This window comes from Dunckerocampus dactyliophorus, chromosome 13 (genome assembly GCF_027744805.1).
Source record: "Dunckerocampus dactyliophorus isolate RoL2022-P2 chromosome 13, RoL_Ddac_1.1, whole genome shotgun sequence".
Taxonomy (NCBI): Eukaryota; Metazoa; Chordata; class Actinopteri; order Syngnathiformes; family Syngnathidae; genus Dunckerocampus; species Dunckerocampus dactyliophorus.
This window is the reverse complement of record NC_072831.1, coordinates 1335966-1352500: the sequence shown is the minus strand read 5'-3', so window position 1 is coordinate 1352500 and position 16535 is coordinate 1335966. Positions and strand designations below refer to the sequence as shown.

Here is a 16535-nt window from a genome sequence, read left to right as displayed (position 1 = left end):
TGGCGTGGGCTCAGGAAGGGAGCGTGAGCTGCGAACAGTTTTTGGCGGCGCCGTATTGCATGGGAAAACTTCAGTTGTATTTTTGTTAAGGCTATATACACAAGAATAAATTGTATTTGACCATCTGTTCTCCAGTAATTCAGCCATGTTGAAACACTGCTCAGCTGTGTGACCTAATAAATCTTTTTCTTTTCTTTTCTTTTTTTTTTAAAGAAAACGTCTCGATCATCTTGTCATTTCAAATGTGGTTTGCGTCCCTACGAAATAAAACCTGTAAATGAACAATCAAACGACCTGTAACACACATTTTTTTTTTAATGAAGTAAACTGTCCTGCACATTAATGTGACTGCATATTTAATACCTCAATTGAAAGTACAGTAACTTGAACACTGGAAAAAATAGCATTTGTTTGCTGTCCCATAGCCTATTATCACCTTCACTCTTTGCTCTCTTTTTTTGCATTTTTAGTGGGGGGGGTTCCCAAATATTTAAACCTGTTAAATAATCTTTCATTTTCTTCACGTAATGTTTTGACTTTATTTTCGTAACATAACTTTATTGCTCTTTGCTTAGGCCCCCCCCCCCCCCACCCACCCACACACACACACACACACACACACATTTTGTGCTGTTTTTTTCCTTTTTACAGATATTTAAACTTTATTTTTAATCTGGTCAGTTTTCTGCTCGTAATATTATGACTTCATACACTTAATCATATAACTTCCCCAACCTGATTTTCCCCCAAAAAGTCAATTTTATTTTATTTTTTTCTCATATTACAAGTTAAAATGTTCTTAAAATGATGTATATTTTCTTCTGTGGGTTTTAGGTCATGTCTGACCTTTTTTTTTCATATTACAAGTTTATTCTGGTAAAATTGGGACTTTTTCTCTTACTATTTGGACTTTATTCTAATGAAATGACAGCTGGTTTTTTTTCCCCATTTCTGATGCTGTTTTTTTTTTTCAGTTTTACACCTTTTCGTAAATGTTATATTATGGTTATAGTCCCATGATATTTTGACTTTATTCCCATAATATTCTCACTTTCCAACCCAATATTCCCCAAATTATGTTTTGCCTTGTATAATAATGACTTTGATAAGGTTTTACCAAAAACAATATCATGTGCTGTATATTTCCAGCTTTATCAACTCTATGCTACTAAAGTGGCATTTTTTTTTCTTGTTTTTTTTTTTTTGGTCCTGTCCAGACAGTATACTCCTGATCAAAATCTTAAGACCAGTTGAAAAATGGCTAGAATTTGCATTTTGCACATGTGGATCTTAATGAGGTTTTAAGTACAGTTACAATATGCAAAACAAGAAGGGGGGGTGAGACAAAAAACATTTGGAACTTGTAATTTAGACAAAAACAAAAAATGGAATAGGCTGTTAATCAGCTGATCAAAAGTTTAAGACCACAGGCTATAAAAGCCTAAATGTGCTCCAAATGTTGATGTAGTGTCATCATTCCCCCTGTCATGCCCTCCTGATGGTGAAACTAAGAAGCTTTCTCTTTTCCAACGTGGTGGGATTGTGGAGCTGCATAAGCAAGGCCTCTCGCAGCGTGCCATGGCTGCTGAGGTTGGGAGCAGGAAATCAGTCATTCTACATTTTTGGAAAGATCCTGAGCATTATGGAACAAAAAAGTCAAGTGGTAGACCCAAAAACATCACACCAAAGAAGGGTTTATAAAACAAAGGAACTCAAAGACCTCATCTCCTTCAACACCACAAAACTGCCCGTTTAGACTTTGCCAGGGAGCAAACGGATGCAGATGTTGCAGCGGGCATCCCTCATGACCGATGGCTCGTCTGTGTGGTAACAGTTGGGAATGAGAGGGACTAAAAAGAGACAAGGACAACAGCAGCAACAACACCTGCGACAACAATAACAAACATCAGAAGCAAACAGGTTCAGCAAATGTCTGTGACGGCTATGAAGACCCTGACGGAAAGGGCAAAATAATATCAACAACCACAATGATAATACTGCATTGAAATTAATAATAATCTAATACTATTCTCCAAGTCACGTTATCTGATGATATTCCAACTATGATGGATGGGCGGAAACCCTAAATAATTTTTCGAAATGTTTATTTTTCAAATGAAATTTTTGTCAACATGCCATGTGGCATCATAAGAGACGTGTGACTACAGGTACATTTCATGGACAGTATGAGCTCATTCTATGCCTATGTTACTTACTTACATTGGCTTAGGAAACTTAACTGATCAGAGCCAATATACATTTGTAGTAGTTCAATTGGTATTGTATTATAAGATTTAGGGTTGAAAAAAATTAAAAAATTGAAGTTTATTTTGAGTTACAGGAAGCAAATTGCACCGATTCCATGGCGTGTCATGTCGCCTCCCGCTGGACACATGTAAAAATACAGGTAAATGTAATTGAAGTGCAAGTAAGAACTACAGCCAGCCGATGGTGCTCTTGGTAAAATGTTCTCCAGTTCAATATTTCGTGGTTTTAAAAACAATTTAATCCAACACTGTATTTAAGTTGTTTAATATTTTCTTCCAAGAAAAGAGAAATATGTGACACACGTTCCCGCGTGCGTGCCACACAGTGACGTGGCAACATGGCCTCGGCAAGGCGACGCCACGTGACCCGGAAGTCCTCACCCCTGCTCTAGTTTGGATGCAACGCTGTTAGCATCAGAAAATTTGATTAGCATGTTTGTTCGGTTAGCCACGGCGAAGGTTTTTTTCTCTTATACCTACACGGATATTACTGAGGAAATGAAGCGCTGTGTCGCCTGTTTGGGTGCCTCTTATCTCCGTGGTTGTGCAACGTCACTGACTGTACAATAACACAGCCGAAGCCAGCTAGTTAGCTTAGTTTAGCCTGTTTAACCAGCGGGGACAAGTTCCTGGGACGCCTCAATTGATGAAAGTAGAAGGCGACGACTTGGCACCTGTAGAGCTGACGTCTGCTTAACTTGCCCTGGATTTTTGTCCGTCTGTCTTGACGGCACAAAAGAAAATTAACATTAGCTTTTAGCACGAATAAAACTACAGCCATGGAGGACTTCAGCTCCATCAGCCTGCTGTCCCTCGCCATGCTGGTGGGCTGCTATGTGGCCGGAACCATTCCTTTGGCAGTCAACTTCTCCGAGGTAAGGTTCGAATGTGGTTCCTGTGGAATTATCTGTGCACTCATGCCACAGTGTCGAGCAGCTCTCTTTATCAGGCCATCATCATGTTACGATGGCGTGAAGCAAAGAAGCTGCCGTGTTTCTGACAGATGTTGAGAGACACCGAGCTCAAAATCGTGGCCAGTGGTTAACAACTGCAACGGCCACGGCATTGACCACCACCAGGGGGCGTATGATGGCGGCCGATGTAATATAATAAAGTAAATACCACCTGGCCACTATTTACACGGTAAGACACGGGTGGAGCGCCCCCTGGTGGTGGCCAGTGCCGTGGTCAACAGAGTGGTTCAAATAAAGATAATAAAATGGCATGAGGATAGAAAATAAAAGCAGCATCGAAATACAGCATAAGGTAATTGTTTTGGGCACGTTTTAAACAGTCCGCCACGGGTGAAGCGCCACGTGGCGGTGGCCGATGCTGCAATTGACCACCGGCCGCGATTTGATCTCGGCGCTGTCGGAGATATGTTTGTTTTTACTTGTGCCCCCCAGGAGAAGCTGAAGCTTGTGACAGTTTTGGGAGCAGGACTTCTGTGCGGGACTGCCCTCGCCGTCATCATTCCTGAAGGTGTCCACGCGCTTTATGAGGAAATCCTGGAAGGTACAGAACATCAACCCAGGAAATAACACAAAATATGCACGTGCGCAGTCGGATACCGAGAAAGCCATGTTGGGACATACCCAAAGGCATCCACGCTCCTCGGAGCAGACGTGGCAGCAAGTTGTGGACAAACTGCCGTAGCCAGAATCCTCGCCCTCTTTCCTCTTAATCATTTCATTGACAAAATATTGACCCCCATCGCACAAAATTCTGGAAATTGCCACAAACGTGATCTCGCGTCACAAGGTCTCGTAAGATTAAAACGTGGCAAGTCTTGTGGGCACCAGGCCTGGCACGATAATAAAATAAGGAATTGATTACACAATAAATGAAAATAAACTCGATAATTTTGCCGGCCTCAATATACCGCCGTGTGCGTGCGTGTCTGTTTCCCTCGTCTCATGATGGCTGATTGGTGGTAGACTATGGTCTGTAATTAGTCACAACATATGGAAATACAGGTAGTATGTAGTATTGTGGTCACTAGGTGGCAGTAATGACACGAAACATTGAAGTCAGCCTAGGTAACTCCCACATGATGGAGTGAAAAATATGTTCTCCTCCCATCGCATGTGGAAGTGGTAATTTCCAAGGTTAACTTGTTAGCTTGCTAGTTAGCGGCCGTCTCAAGTCTCTACAAGTCTCTAATCATGCTAATGCTGTATGTAGAAAGTCATAAACGGGTGTTCTATGCTCTATGACAATATTCTATTTATTAACATTGAATCCCATATCGCGGAAATTCATCCAATTAACTGCAATAAACCAGGGACCACTCCATTAATGCCACTTCGCTCTTGATCCCTATTTTTTTTTTTTTTTTTTTTAATATTTCAACCTCCTTCTTAAGTCATCTTTGTAATTTACTTCTTATAATATTGTTACTTTATACCCGTAATATTTTGGCTTACAATAACAATTCCCCCAACCTAATTTTCCAAAAACTTTGTTTTGTTTGTTTCTCAAAATATTACGACTTTAAACGTAACGCCTTTTTTAGAATAGACTTTTTTCTCTTAATATTTGGACTGTATTATTCTAAAATGACAGCTGTTTTTTTTTTTTACATTTTCCTTTCTTCTTGTAATGATGACTTTATACACATAATATTTTGGCTTTATTCCCATATTATAATAACAATCCCCCCCAAGAAAGAAAGAAAACGCAAGAAAAAGAATAAGAACATAAGAAACATAAATACCAATAAATTAAGCAACAACAACAGAAGAAACATTAATACAGATAAATAATACAAATAAATAAATAAATAATAAAGTGCTATGAGTGTGTGAGTGCTTCGTTGAGAAGCCTGATGGCCTGTGGGTAAAAGCTGTTTGCCAGCCTTGTGGTCCTGGACTTCAAACTCCTGTAGCGTCTGCCTGACGGTAGGAGTGTGAATAATGAGTGTTGTGGATGTGTGCTGTCCTTGATGAGGTTGTGTGTTCTTGGTAGGACTCTAGTTTTATAAATGTCTTGCAGTGAGGGGAGGGCTGCCCCAACAATGTTCTGTGAGGTCTTGATCACCCGCTGGAGTGCCTTCCTATCACGTGTTGTACAGTTACCGTACCAAACAGTGATGGAGGCGGTAAGGACACTTTCCATAGTGCATCTGTAGAAGCAACTCAGGATTGTGGTGGACATGCCAAATTTCCTCAGTCTTCTCAGGAAGTACAGTCTCCTTTGGGACTTCTTCAGAATTTGTTGGGTGTTGTGAGACCAGGTGAGGTCCTCGCTGATGTGTGTGCCAAGGAACTTGAAGGTTTTCACCCTCTCCACCTCAGTCTCATCAATAAACAGGGGTCTATGCGGCTCCTTTTCCCTTGTTCTTGGGTCGATGATCATCTCTTTAGTCTTATCTGTATTGAGAAGGAGATTGTTATCACGACACCAAGCTATGAGGTCCGCCACCTCTCTTCTGTATGATGTTTCAACACCACCAGTGATCAGTCCGATGACTGTAGTGTCATCCGCAAATTTAATGATGCTGGTGTTGTTCTGGGAGGCCACGCAATCGTAGGTGAAGAGCGTGTAGAGGAGTGGACTAAAAATCCGACCGTTGATGCACTACACTGCTGATGGGGATGTCATACAACTTCATGTCAACCAATCCCAACTGTCTTTTTAAGCTTTTCAACTTATTCTTGAGAAATTGCGTCTTTTTACCATATGTGTGGTTGTTTTTCCCCACTGAAGCAAGGAAAGATTCAAAACACTTGGAGCACTAACGGGAAAATCTACATCAAACTAAAAGGAGCTCCAGGAGTCGCAAGAGTGCTTGTTGTCCAAGATATTAGCTATCTGGAAACATATTAAAGATCATATGACTATGACAATAAGCATAATTGCAATAACCTTGACATAGTTAATAAAAGGAACTCTTGTATACAAACCCAGCGTCACTAGCAGTGCAAAACCAAAGAAGATGTGGATATCAACAGGAGAGGAAGGACAGGATAAATAGAAAGGGGAAAAAGAGGGAAAAAAAGGGGGGAGAAAGTTTTTTTTTTTTTTTTTTTTTTTAAAGCATTTGTGTACCTGTATACTATATATGTGTATATGTGCATACTTGTGTAGGTGCAGATGCAAGAGTATCTATATGTATGTGCGTGTTTGTATGTGTATGTACACACATGTATTAGCAATTGATGTGCTACAAAAAGGGGATAGGATTAAATAAGATCTGCTTCTTCTTACTCCTTTTCGGACATATGCATGTTCAAAATAAATTAAACCAAACCAAACCAAACCAAAACCACTTTCTTTTCTTCTCGTAAGTCTTGTAACAATGACTTTATTCCCATTACATTTTTGGCTTTATTCTTGTATCATTACAAACTTTTTCCGCAGCCTAATTTTCCAAAAAAAAGACACTTTTTTTTGTTGTTTTGTTTGTTTCTCACTATTGTGACTTTTGTCTTTAATAATTCAACTTTATGCTACTAAGATGATGGCAGTTTTCCTTCCCATCTTGGATCACAACTTTTTGCTCTTAATATTTAGAATTTATTCGTGAAAAATGTTTTTTTTTTCTCCAATTTTCTTTTCTTCTCGTACATTCTTGATTCGTGATGACTTTAGTTCCATATTTTTGGCTTTGTTGCCAATCATTATATCATTATAACTTTTTCTTGTTTTACCTAAAACAAAAAAGGTCTGCTTTCATGGATGACCAAGGAAATTTGAATATATTCACATTTGGGAGCCTGATATCAGAGGATATTTACATTTTTAAATGAAAGAAAAAAAACATGGGCTGGATAATGGATGAATCGGTGATTAGCTGTTGCAGCTGTGTGTGTGTATCGAGTGTTTGCTGAGTTGTGAGCCTCTCCCATCAGCAGGCGGGCATCACAGTCCCAGCCAGATGGGGGTGTTGGAGGTGTCCCAGCCAAAGGCGGAGGAGGTGGAGGCGGCGCTGGGCGTGGGCGGCCACCACCACCAGGAGCACGGCCATGAGCAGCTACATGCCTGCATTGGCGTGTCTCTGGTGCTGGGCTTTGTCTTCATGCTGCTGGTGGACCAGATAGGCTCCTCCCACATGCACAGCACTGAAGGTAAACAAAACAAACAAACTAGGACTTCAAGACGAGCATCACGCAGAATGAAAATCAACGTTTTCAGCGCCCGTGTTTGCAGATCCAGAGGCAGCGAGAGTGGCCTCCTCCAAGATTACCACCACTCTGGGTCTTGTCGTGCACGCCGCAGGTACGTACACGTAGTAACGCTCACAAGTAGGAGTTTAAAAACACCCTTATTATTTTGTGTCTCATCACCAGCTGATGGCGTGGCGCTTGGAGCCGCCGCCTCCACCTCTCAAACCAGCGTTCAGCTCATCGTTTTTGTCGCCATCATGCTACACAAGGTAAACAACTCACCTGCAATAGGTGCCGCCATCTTGTACCGCAGGGGTGTCCACAGTGCGGCCCGCGGCTGAAATCCTTTGACAAGAATAAAGTCAAATTATGAAAGAGAAAGAAGTTTTAATCTAAAAAGAAAACATTCTTATTTTCCAACAATATTGTAATATCACAAGGAAAAATAATATCATTTTAGTCGCATTAAGTTGTCATACAATTTGATGATATGAGAAACAAAACAACAAATACATTGCAGTAAAAGTTGTAATGTTACAAGTGTAAAGTCATAATATTATAAGAATATAGGCATCATTAAAGGAAAACTTTAAAAACCCCCCAGCAGAAATAGAAAAAAAAGCGCTGTGATTTTACAAGAATACATTTCTGAAATCATATAAACGTTTATATACGTAATAAATCCATTTCTCTTCAGGTTTTTATGCTGTGGATGCTGATCATCCATGAGTGAAATTGGGCGCTAGCCCTACCGATCGCAAGTGTACATTTTTAAGTAAACATGAACAAAACATTTCTTCTCATAGCTTATTTCAACTCGAACAAAGTGAATATGTTTGTTGTACCAGAACATTAACAATGGGGAACCATAACATTTAGACAAAAACATATCTGGCGTACCTTTTCAAAATCATTGGTGAAACTTTGTGGATCAGACGCCACCTTTAAGGAGACTTTCGATGGCGCTCCCAGCAGGGCCCCAAGCTGTCAGAAAACCCGGTTTCCTCCACTACTGACGACGACGACAGCCGGCCATCTAGTCCGACAAATTCAACCACGGGCGGGTGTCCCATGTTTTGGCTAATTAGCCGCCACCCGACCGACGATCACATCACGAAAACTCACCACACAGACAGGAAGTCCCACACGACAGACATGCTTGTTTTAGCTTTGTGAAGGGAAAGTGTGCAGGAGACGGTCATTGAAGGCTGGCTGCAGCAATGACAGCGGAGCATTTAAAAGCAAGTGTCGGAATATGCCGATACCGTGCTTTTTCACGGAAATTGGCCGATACTGATCTGTAGCCGATCGATCGGAGCACCCCTAGAATAAAGTAACTAAAATATTGAGGGAAAAAAAGTCTTTTTCTAACAAGAAAAACTTGATAAGAATATACTTGATATGAGGGGAAATGTCATTTTAGTAGCATAGAGTTGAAATATTAAAGATTCAAGAGAGTTTTATTGTCATGTGCATGGTAAAACAGCAGTTATACCATGCAATGAAAATCTTATTCTGTTCATTCTCCCAAGAAAAGAAAGAAAACACAAGAAATAATAAGAACATAAACATAAACATAAATACCAATAAATTAAGCAGCAACAAAAAGAAGAGACATTCATACAAATAAATATACAAATAAATAAGTAATAAATAAATAAAGTGCTATGAGTGTGTGCGTGTGTTGCGTGCGGCGTGTGTGAGTGCCTCGTTGAGAAGCCTGATGGCCTGTGGGTAAAAGCTGGTTGCCAGCCTTGTGGTCCTGGACTTCAAACTCCTGTAGCGTCTGCCTGACGGTAGGAGTGTGAATAATGAGTGTTGTGGATGTGTGCTGTCCTTGATGAGGTTGTGTGTTCTGCGTCGGACTCTAGTTTTATAAATGTCTTGCAGTGAGGGGAGGGCTGCCCCAACAATGTTCTGTGAGGTCTTGATCACCCGCTGGAGTGCCTTCCTATCACGTGTTGTACAGTTACCGTACCAAACAGTGATGGAGGCGGTAAGGACACTTTCCATAGTGCATCTGTAGAAGCAACTCAGGATTGTGGTGGACATGCCAAATTTCCTCAGTCTTCTCAGGAAGTACAGTCTCCTTTGGGACTTCTTCAGAATTTGTTGGGTGTTGTGAGACCAGGTGAGGTCCTCGCTGATGTGTGTGCCAAGGAACTTGAAGGTTTTCACCCTCTCCACCTCAGTCTCATCAATAAACAGGGGTCTATGCGGCTCCTTTTCCCTTGTTCTTGGGTCGATGATCATCTCTTTAGTCTTATCTGTATTGAGAAGGAGATTGTTATCACGACACCAAGCTATGAGGTCCGCCACCTCTCTTCTGTATGATGTTTCAACACCACCAGTGATCAGGCCGATGACTGTAGTGTCATCCGCAAATTTAATGATGCTGGTGTTGTTCTGGGAGGCCACGCAATCGTAGGTGAAGAGCGTGTAGAGGAGCAGACTCAGCACACACCCCTGTGGGGTCCCAGTGCTCACAATTCTTGAGCTGGATGTGCGATTGTGGACTCTGACTGACTGGGGTCTGCCTGTGAGAAAGTTAAACACCCAGTTACAGAGGGAGGGTGACAGGCCAAGTGTGAGGAGCTTATCTGTGAGTTTGTGGGGGCAGACTGTGTTAAAAGCAGAGCTATAGTCTATAAATAGCATTCTGATGTATGTGTCCTGGCCCTGTAGGTGAGAAAGGGCTGTGTGGATGGCAGTGTTGACTGCATCATCCGTGGACCGGTTCTGGCGATATGCAAACTGTAGAGGGTCCACAGTTGCCACCGGGATGCTCTTTTTGATGTGGGTCATGACTATTCTTTCAAAGCACTTCATAACAATAGGAGTGAGTGCTATAGGGCGATAGTCATTCAAGCAGGTCACGTTGCTCTTCTTGGGTACGGGCACTATGGTGGTGGACTTAAAGCAGGTCGGTACAGATGCTTGTGCAAGCGACAGGTTAAATATGTCAGCAAGCACATCAGCTAGCTCTGATGAGCAAACCCGAAGTGCACGTCCTGAGATGTTGTCTGGGCCTGCTGCTTTTCGTGGGTTTGTTTTGTTCAGAACCCTGCACACATCAGCTGATGTCACCATGAGAGGTGAGTCCTGTGTGCTCCCCAAGTCCAGCCACCCTCTCTGCTCATCAGGAGTTTGGGTGTCAAAGCGGGCATAGAACTCATTCAGCTCATCTGGAAGTGTGGTTTGGCTGGACGTGGCTACGCTACTCTGCTGTCGATAGTCTGTGATGTGCTGGAGCCCCGCCCACATGCGCCGAGGGTGTGATCAAGAAAGGATCAAGAAAGATTACTGTGAGAAACAAACAAAACCAATGCACAGAGTGAACAGCGGCAACAAGAACAACAAGAAAAAAGTTATTACATTTTGTGGAATTTGACAAGAATAAACTTATTGATTCTTGCTTATTACTGATAAAAGAATACTGATATCATGAGGGAAAACATTTGGTTTGGTTTAATTTGATTTGAACATGCATGCAGGTTACAATGGAAGACAGCTCATGAATCATTTCACAGTTCCACAAAGTAAAAAAAGAAGCAAAGCTTATTTAATCCTACCGCCCATCCGTTCCACATCTTGTGCAGTGCATATTATTCACTTCCTGTCTTCCATGGAATATTGCTCCACATAATAATCAGTGTAATAATAAATAAATTATATAAAAAAAAAGAATGACAGAACCATAAATGTAATAATCAACATAATAAATTAAGATGAAGGCAAGCAAAATAAAGTGGTTTAGGGTTAGGGTTGGGTTAGATAGAAATTTTAGTCGCATCGAATTGAAATAGTCAAGAAAAAATACATTCTTTTTTAAAAAGTTGGAACACAGTGGGAAACAAAAAGCAAGATAAAGTTGTAATTTTTGGAAAATTAGTTGGGGGAAAAAGTTTTATTACAATGGGAATAAAGTCTTAAGGGGAAAAAGTTGCCATTTTAGGAGAATAATGTATATCTTATGAGGAAAAATAAAGTCATTTTAGGAGCATAAAGTTGAAATAGAAAAGAAAAAAGATGTTTTTTTTATAGTCGTAATTTCAGATATAATACTGGCATCAATATGATTTGATATGAGAAACAAATATAATTGTATGAGAAAAAAATAATACCATTTTAGTTACATTTAGGGGAAATACTAAAGAAAAGATACATTAAAAAAAAATAACACTGAGCAACGAAGCAAGCATTTTTGGTTGGGGGGGGGTAAGTTATATTTTGGGAATAAAGTCAAAATATTAAGAGAAAAGGTTGTACTCTACTGAGAACAAGTCCCCATTTTAATTTTGTAATAGAAGGAAACATGTCATTTTAGTAGCATAAAGTTTAAATATTAAAGAAAAAAATATGCTTTTTTTTTTTTTTTTAGAGCATTTATAATATATTTTTATATTGTAATAAGATGTAATATAAGTACCGTATTTTCACGACCATAAAAAAGGAGTATTAAAAGTCCTCATCTTCTGTATCCCAAATGAACAGCGGGGTAAGTTCTCCATCAAACACGCCAGGTTCCCTCTCGTTATTGTCTAAAACATCACACCTGTGCTGAGCCGGAAGAAGGGTTTAAAAAACAAATTCAAAGACCTCATCTCCTTCAACACCACAAAAGTGCCCATTTGGACTTTGCCAGGGAGCATCAAACATGGGACATTGAAAGGTGGAACAAAGTTTTATTCTCTGATGAGAAAAAATGTAACCTTGACGGTCCAGATGGCTTCCAACGTTACTGGCATGACAAGGAGATCCCACCTGAGATGTTTTCTACCCGGCACAGTGGAGGGGGGGGGCCATCATGGTCTGGGGTGCTTTTTCATTCAGTCGAACACCGGACCTTCAGGTGGTGCGGGGTCGTCAAACGGATGCAGATGTTGGGGCGGGCATCCCTCATGACTGAGGGCCCTCGTGTGTGTGGTACCAGCTGGGTTCTTCAACAGGACAACGCTGCAGTTCATAATGCTGGCTTGACCAAGGACTTCTTCAGGGAGAATAACATCACTCTTTTGGACCATCCTGATTTCAATCCCATAGAGAACATTTGGGATGGATGGCAAGGGAAGTTTCTAAAAATGGCCATCAGTTCCAGACAGTTGATGGCCTTGGTGAAGCCATCTTCACCACTTGGAGCAATGTTCCCACTAGCCTCCTGGAAACACTGGCATCAAGCATGCCCAAAGCCATTTTGGAAGTGATGAACAAGAACGGTGGAGCTCCTCATTACTGAGTCCTACTGACAACATTTTTGGTTCTGCTTTGGAGAGTTGTTTTGAGCAATGGTCTTAAACTTTTGATCAGCTGATAAACAGCCTATCTCAGTTTGTTGTTTTCAATAAGTGACTTTTTCAAAATGGAGTTTTCATTTATCGTGTGATTCATTCATTTAGACATTTTTTTTTCTGATCTTGTCACATTTTCATCTTGTGAGATCTTGCGACACCCCAAATAAGATGATAATAAGTTGCTCCTGACTGTAAGTCACAGGTCTGGGCAAACTATGGGGGGGGGGGAATCCAGAAAATAGGTTCCACAAGAAACCTCATACAAGAACTTGTACTGGTCTGCAGGCCCCCGCTGCGTTTGGCTTGGTGTCCTTCCTGATGCACGCCGGGCTGGAGAGGAACCGCATCCGCAAGCACCTGCTGGTGTTCGCCCTGGCCGCGCCCCTCTTAGCCATGCTCACGTTTGTGGGCCTCAGCCAGGTAGGTGCACGCGGGAACATCAAACATGCAGCAAAATGATTTGTTTACCTCAAATGACACGTTCCCTCATTAAATAGTATTGGTAGATATGCTACAGTAATAGCCGTAAAGTATTGAACAACTACAATACAGTCTTCCAGGTCAAGCTGAATATTTAATATGTGTCCGCACAATTATTGGTCCACCAATAGTGTGAACAATTACGTATGTCACTGCTTGGAATAATAATCCTAAAGTGTCAAGTTAAAAAAAATAAAATAAAAAAAAAAACAAGAGCTACTTCTAAAGCATTGCTCAGATGTGTCAAAACCCCTGGTGTGTTGCCTGTGCTATTACTTTGATAACAAATGCACCACATGGTGGCGCTGTTATTCAAGCCCATGAGCTGGATGGACCACACAGCACAATGTGCTCTGCAAAACAGCCACTGTAACTTTAGCATGATGAGTCCAATCACTATGCGCTTTGGCGTACACCTTTAGGGGACTGGCAGGAATGCGTGGGTCGAATTTCAGCAAGACTAGTTTGAAAAAAACATGGCCGCCACCCATTCTGTCTCAATGTCTTTGCAGGGGCACAGGTGGGACTTGGCAACATAAGTCATCGAGCATTTGACTAATCATTAAGGAACTGGATAACGTCTCGCCACTTTGCGCTTCCAATTTCCAGCTCCACTCGAGCTCAATCTTTCAAAAATATACAAATGAGTAAATAATGCAATTTGCTGGTTTTTAGTATAAGAAATATGCATTTTTAAGCAAATTGTAACTTGAACTATTGTAACTGCCTAAATGAAGCATTTACAAGCGTAAAAATGGCTAAATGAAGTAAAATGCAGATATAAGGCATTCAAAGAGGTTGTGACGATATGCAGTACTCAACGCTGGTCACTCCGGTGTCAGTAATGTTACTGTAATGTTGGGCTGAGCTGCAACAGCCTTTTATTGCGGCTGTGAATGATCTCACAATAGGCACAATAATCCCTAAACATGGGGCTTATTATGTCTACTAAACTCAACAAAAACATAAATGCAACACTTTTGTTTTTGCTCCCATTTTTTATGAGACAAACTCAAAGATGTAAAACTTGTTCCACATCCACAATATCAGCATTTCTCTCCAATATTGTTGACAAATGTGTGATAGTGACCACTTCTCCTTTGCTGAGATCATCCATCCCACCTCACAGGTGTCAGAACACTTATCAACATACTGATTAGACACCATGATTAGTGCACAGGTGGGCCTTAGACTGCCCACAATAAAAGGCCACTCTGTTTTGTTTTATTGGGGGGGTGGGAGCTGGGGACTGAGAAAACCCATCAGTATCTGGTGTGACTGCCATTTGCCTGATGCAGTGCAACACATCTCCTTGGCATAGAGTTGATCAGGTTGCTGGCAAAAATGGCAAGAAAAAAGGCAATTAACAGTGGACGAGAGAAAGACCATCTGAACACTTAGAAAAGATTTGTCCTCCTGACAAACTTTTGACGGGTAGTGTATGTATGTGTATTACATCAGCGATTCCCAAACTGTGCTGTTCTCATGTTGAGGCGTTCAAGCGCACTACGTAACTCTTGAGTGTTAGACACCCATGTAGTCAAGCCGTTTTTTTAAAAAATTCACACACACCCCACTTCCATCGCATTTTGCATACCTAGTATTACAAAATGCTAGCAAAGCAGCTTGACCACCACCCACAGGGGGCGCCCCACTTTGTGGGGTGTCCTCATTTTTTGAATTTTTTTTTAGGATGGTCAGAGCTTTTGACTTTGATGGTTGACGATGTTTGATTGACATTTAAGGGCAGCGTGACAGCGGTTCTTTGTCCCCCGTCCACAGAGCAGCAAAGAGGCGCTCTCCGACATCAATGCCACCGGCGTGGCCATGCTCTTCTCGGCCGGCACCTTCCTGTACGTGGCCACCGTCCATGTCCTCCCCGAGGTGGGCGGCGCGGGACACAGCCACGCAGCGGCGGGCGGGAACACAAACAAGGGACTGAGCAAGGTGGAAGTGGGAGCTCTGGTGCTGGGCTGCCTCATCCCCCTGCTGCTGTCGGTGGGACACCATCATTAGACGCGGACAGGAAGCGCGAGCAAAGACCCCTGAGGGAGCCAGAAAAGGATGTCATCCTGTCATTAAAAAAAAAAAAAAAATGTACAGTTGTAAATCTCTTAGCAACATTTAAAGTGACTTGAAGTGCCATATTAGATCGCCGACAGTCACTCGTAAAGGTGAGGACACCGCTGTCATTGGTCGGAATCGCTTAGACTTGATAGATACACTTCCTCTTTTTTTTTGGAAGTCCACACAAACTTGTATGTTTTTTTTAATGATTATTTTTTAACGGTTATCATTGAGGACCATTGTTTTTTGATGTCACTTTCTTGCAGGGGAGGGCGAGGAGCCTGTCGTGTGACATGACTTCCTGGACCTGTGCACATGCAAGTGTACTTTTTATTTGATTTCAGGGGGGGGCTTTCAACCTTTTGTTTTCATGTTTTGACACACCTGGTTTCTTTGTTTACATGGACCCGGCCTCGCCCTCCTCCAGTTAAAAGGAACTTTGGTGTATTGAGTAAGGAAAGGTCACTTCCAGTTGCCAGTGGATGACCATTAAATGTGATGCTTACTTGATTTCATTTGATTTTAAACCTGCTGAATACATAGGTTCCATTCTGGTTGATGAACTTTACAGTGAAACTTTAATGTGGAAGCGGTTGGGGCGGGTTTTGTGTGTATTTAATTCCGAGGTGAGTTTTGCCTTATTTCCACACGTCTGATTGTGCAGAGTGGCTGGGAAAGCCGCACCTTGTAAGACAAAATTAAATGTCTTTTTTTTAAAAAACAAACTGCTGTCAAAAGGTGTCTGAAGTCAGAGGTCAGTGGTGTATGTCAGAAACGGATCCGGGTGTGACATCCCTTCATTTGTCACGTGGTGGGAAAAGCTGCTTTAGTTTGTGTAATGAGGAGCGTTTGGACAAATCCAGCAAGGATTTCTTTCAGCTGGGCTCTGTGACGTCTCCTCTCACCGAGGACAGCTGCCGCTCTGGTGTTCTTGCGCTCGCAACTAAACGTGTCGCTGTTGCTTTAAGTCACGTGACGTTTTCCCCTGGCAACGCATGATGCAAGCAAGCGGCGGGGGGTGGGTTGGAGGCAGCCGTTAATGTCTGTAAAGCTGAGCTGTCAGCAGGTTTATAATCTCAGCACTCATCTCACACATGCTCTCAGCCATGTTTTCACACGTGCTCTTTGTCCTGACCTATCTTGGTCTACAAGTTCTTGCACGGCATGCTTTGGATCATGTTCTGACACACACTACAACCGCATTGTCAACCCCTTTCCTCATCCTGGTTTTCATATGTTCCGACACCTTGTCCATCCATGTTTTGACACATTTTGTCACATTGTCACGTTTTTGTTCACATGTAACGCCGATCCACATTGAG

The 16535-nt window shown here is 41.8% G+C and overlaps 2 protein-coding genes across 7 annotated transcripts in view; both read left to right on the top strand.

The window, feature by feature from the left end:
- Positions 1-742, top strand: part of rbm25a (RNA binding motif protein 25a) — a 20330-nt gene extending 19588 nt beyond the window's left edge. For all 3 annotated transcript variants that reach the window (XM_054797192.1, XM_054797191.1, XM_054797193.1), the window contains one exon: positions 1-742. This exon is cut by the window's left edge and continues 186 nt beyond it. The gene's annotated coding sequence lies outside the window, so the exon portion shown is untranslated.
- Positions 743-2548: 1806 nt separating this feature from the next.
- Positions 2549-16224, top strand: slc39a9 (solute carrier family 39 member 9). Of its 4 annotated transcripts, none has more exons than XM_054796314.1 (7): positions 2549-3142; positions 3674-3782; positions 7124-7336; positions 7404-7487; positions 7559-7644; positions 12952-13086; positions 14929-15170. In XM_054796314.1, exons 1-7 carry the CDS (start codon positions 3047-3049, stop codon positions 15160-15162), a joined length of 957 nt encoding a protein of 318 aa, XP_054652289.1. In that variant the 5' UTR covers positions 2549-3046; the 3' UTR covers positions 15163-15170. The 4 variants fall into 4 exon arrangements, with proteins under 4 accessions (XP_054652289.1, XP_054652288.1, XP_054652291.1 ...); XM_054796313.1 differs by having other exon boundaries at positions 2556-3142; positions 7121-7336; XM_054796316.1 differs by having other exon boundaries at positions 2560-3142; positions 7419-7487.
- The last annotated feature ends 311 nt before the right edge of the window (positions 16225-16535 follow it).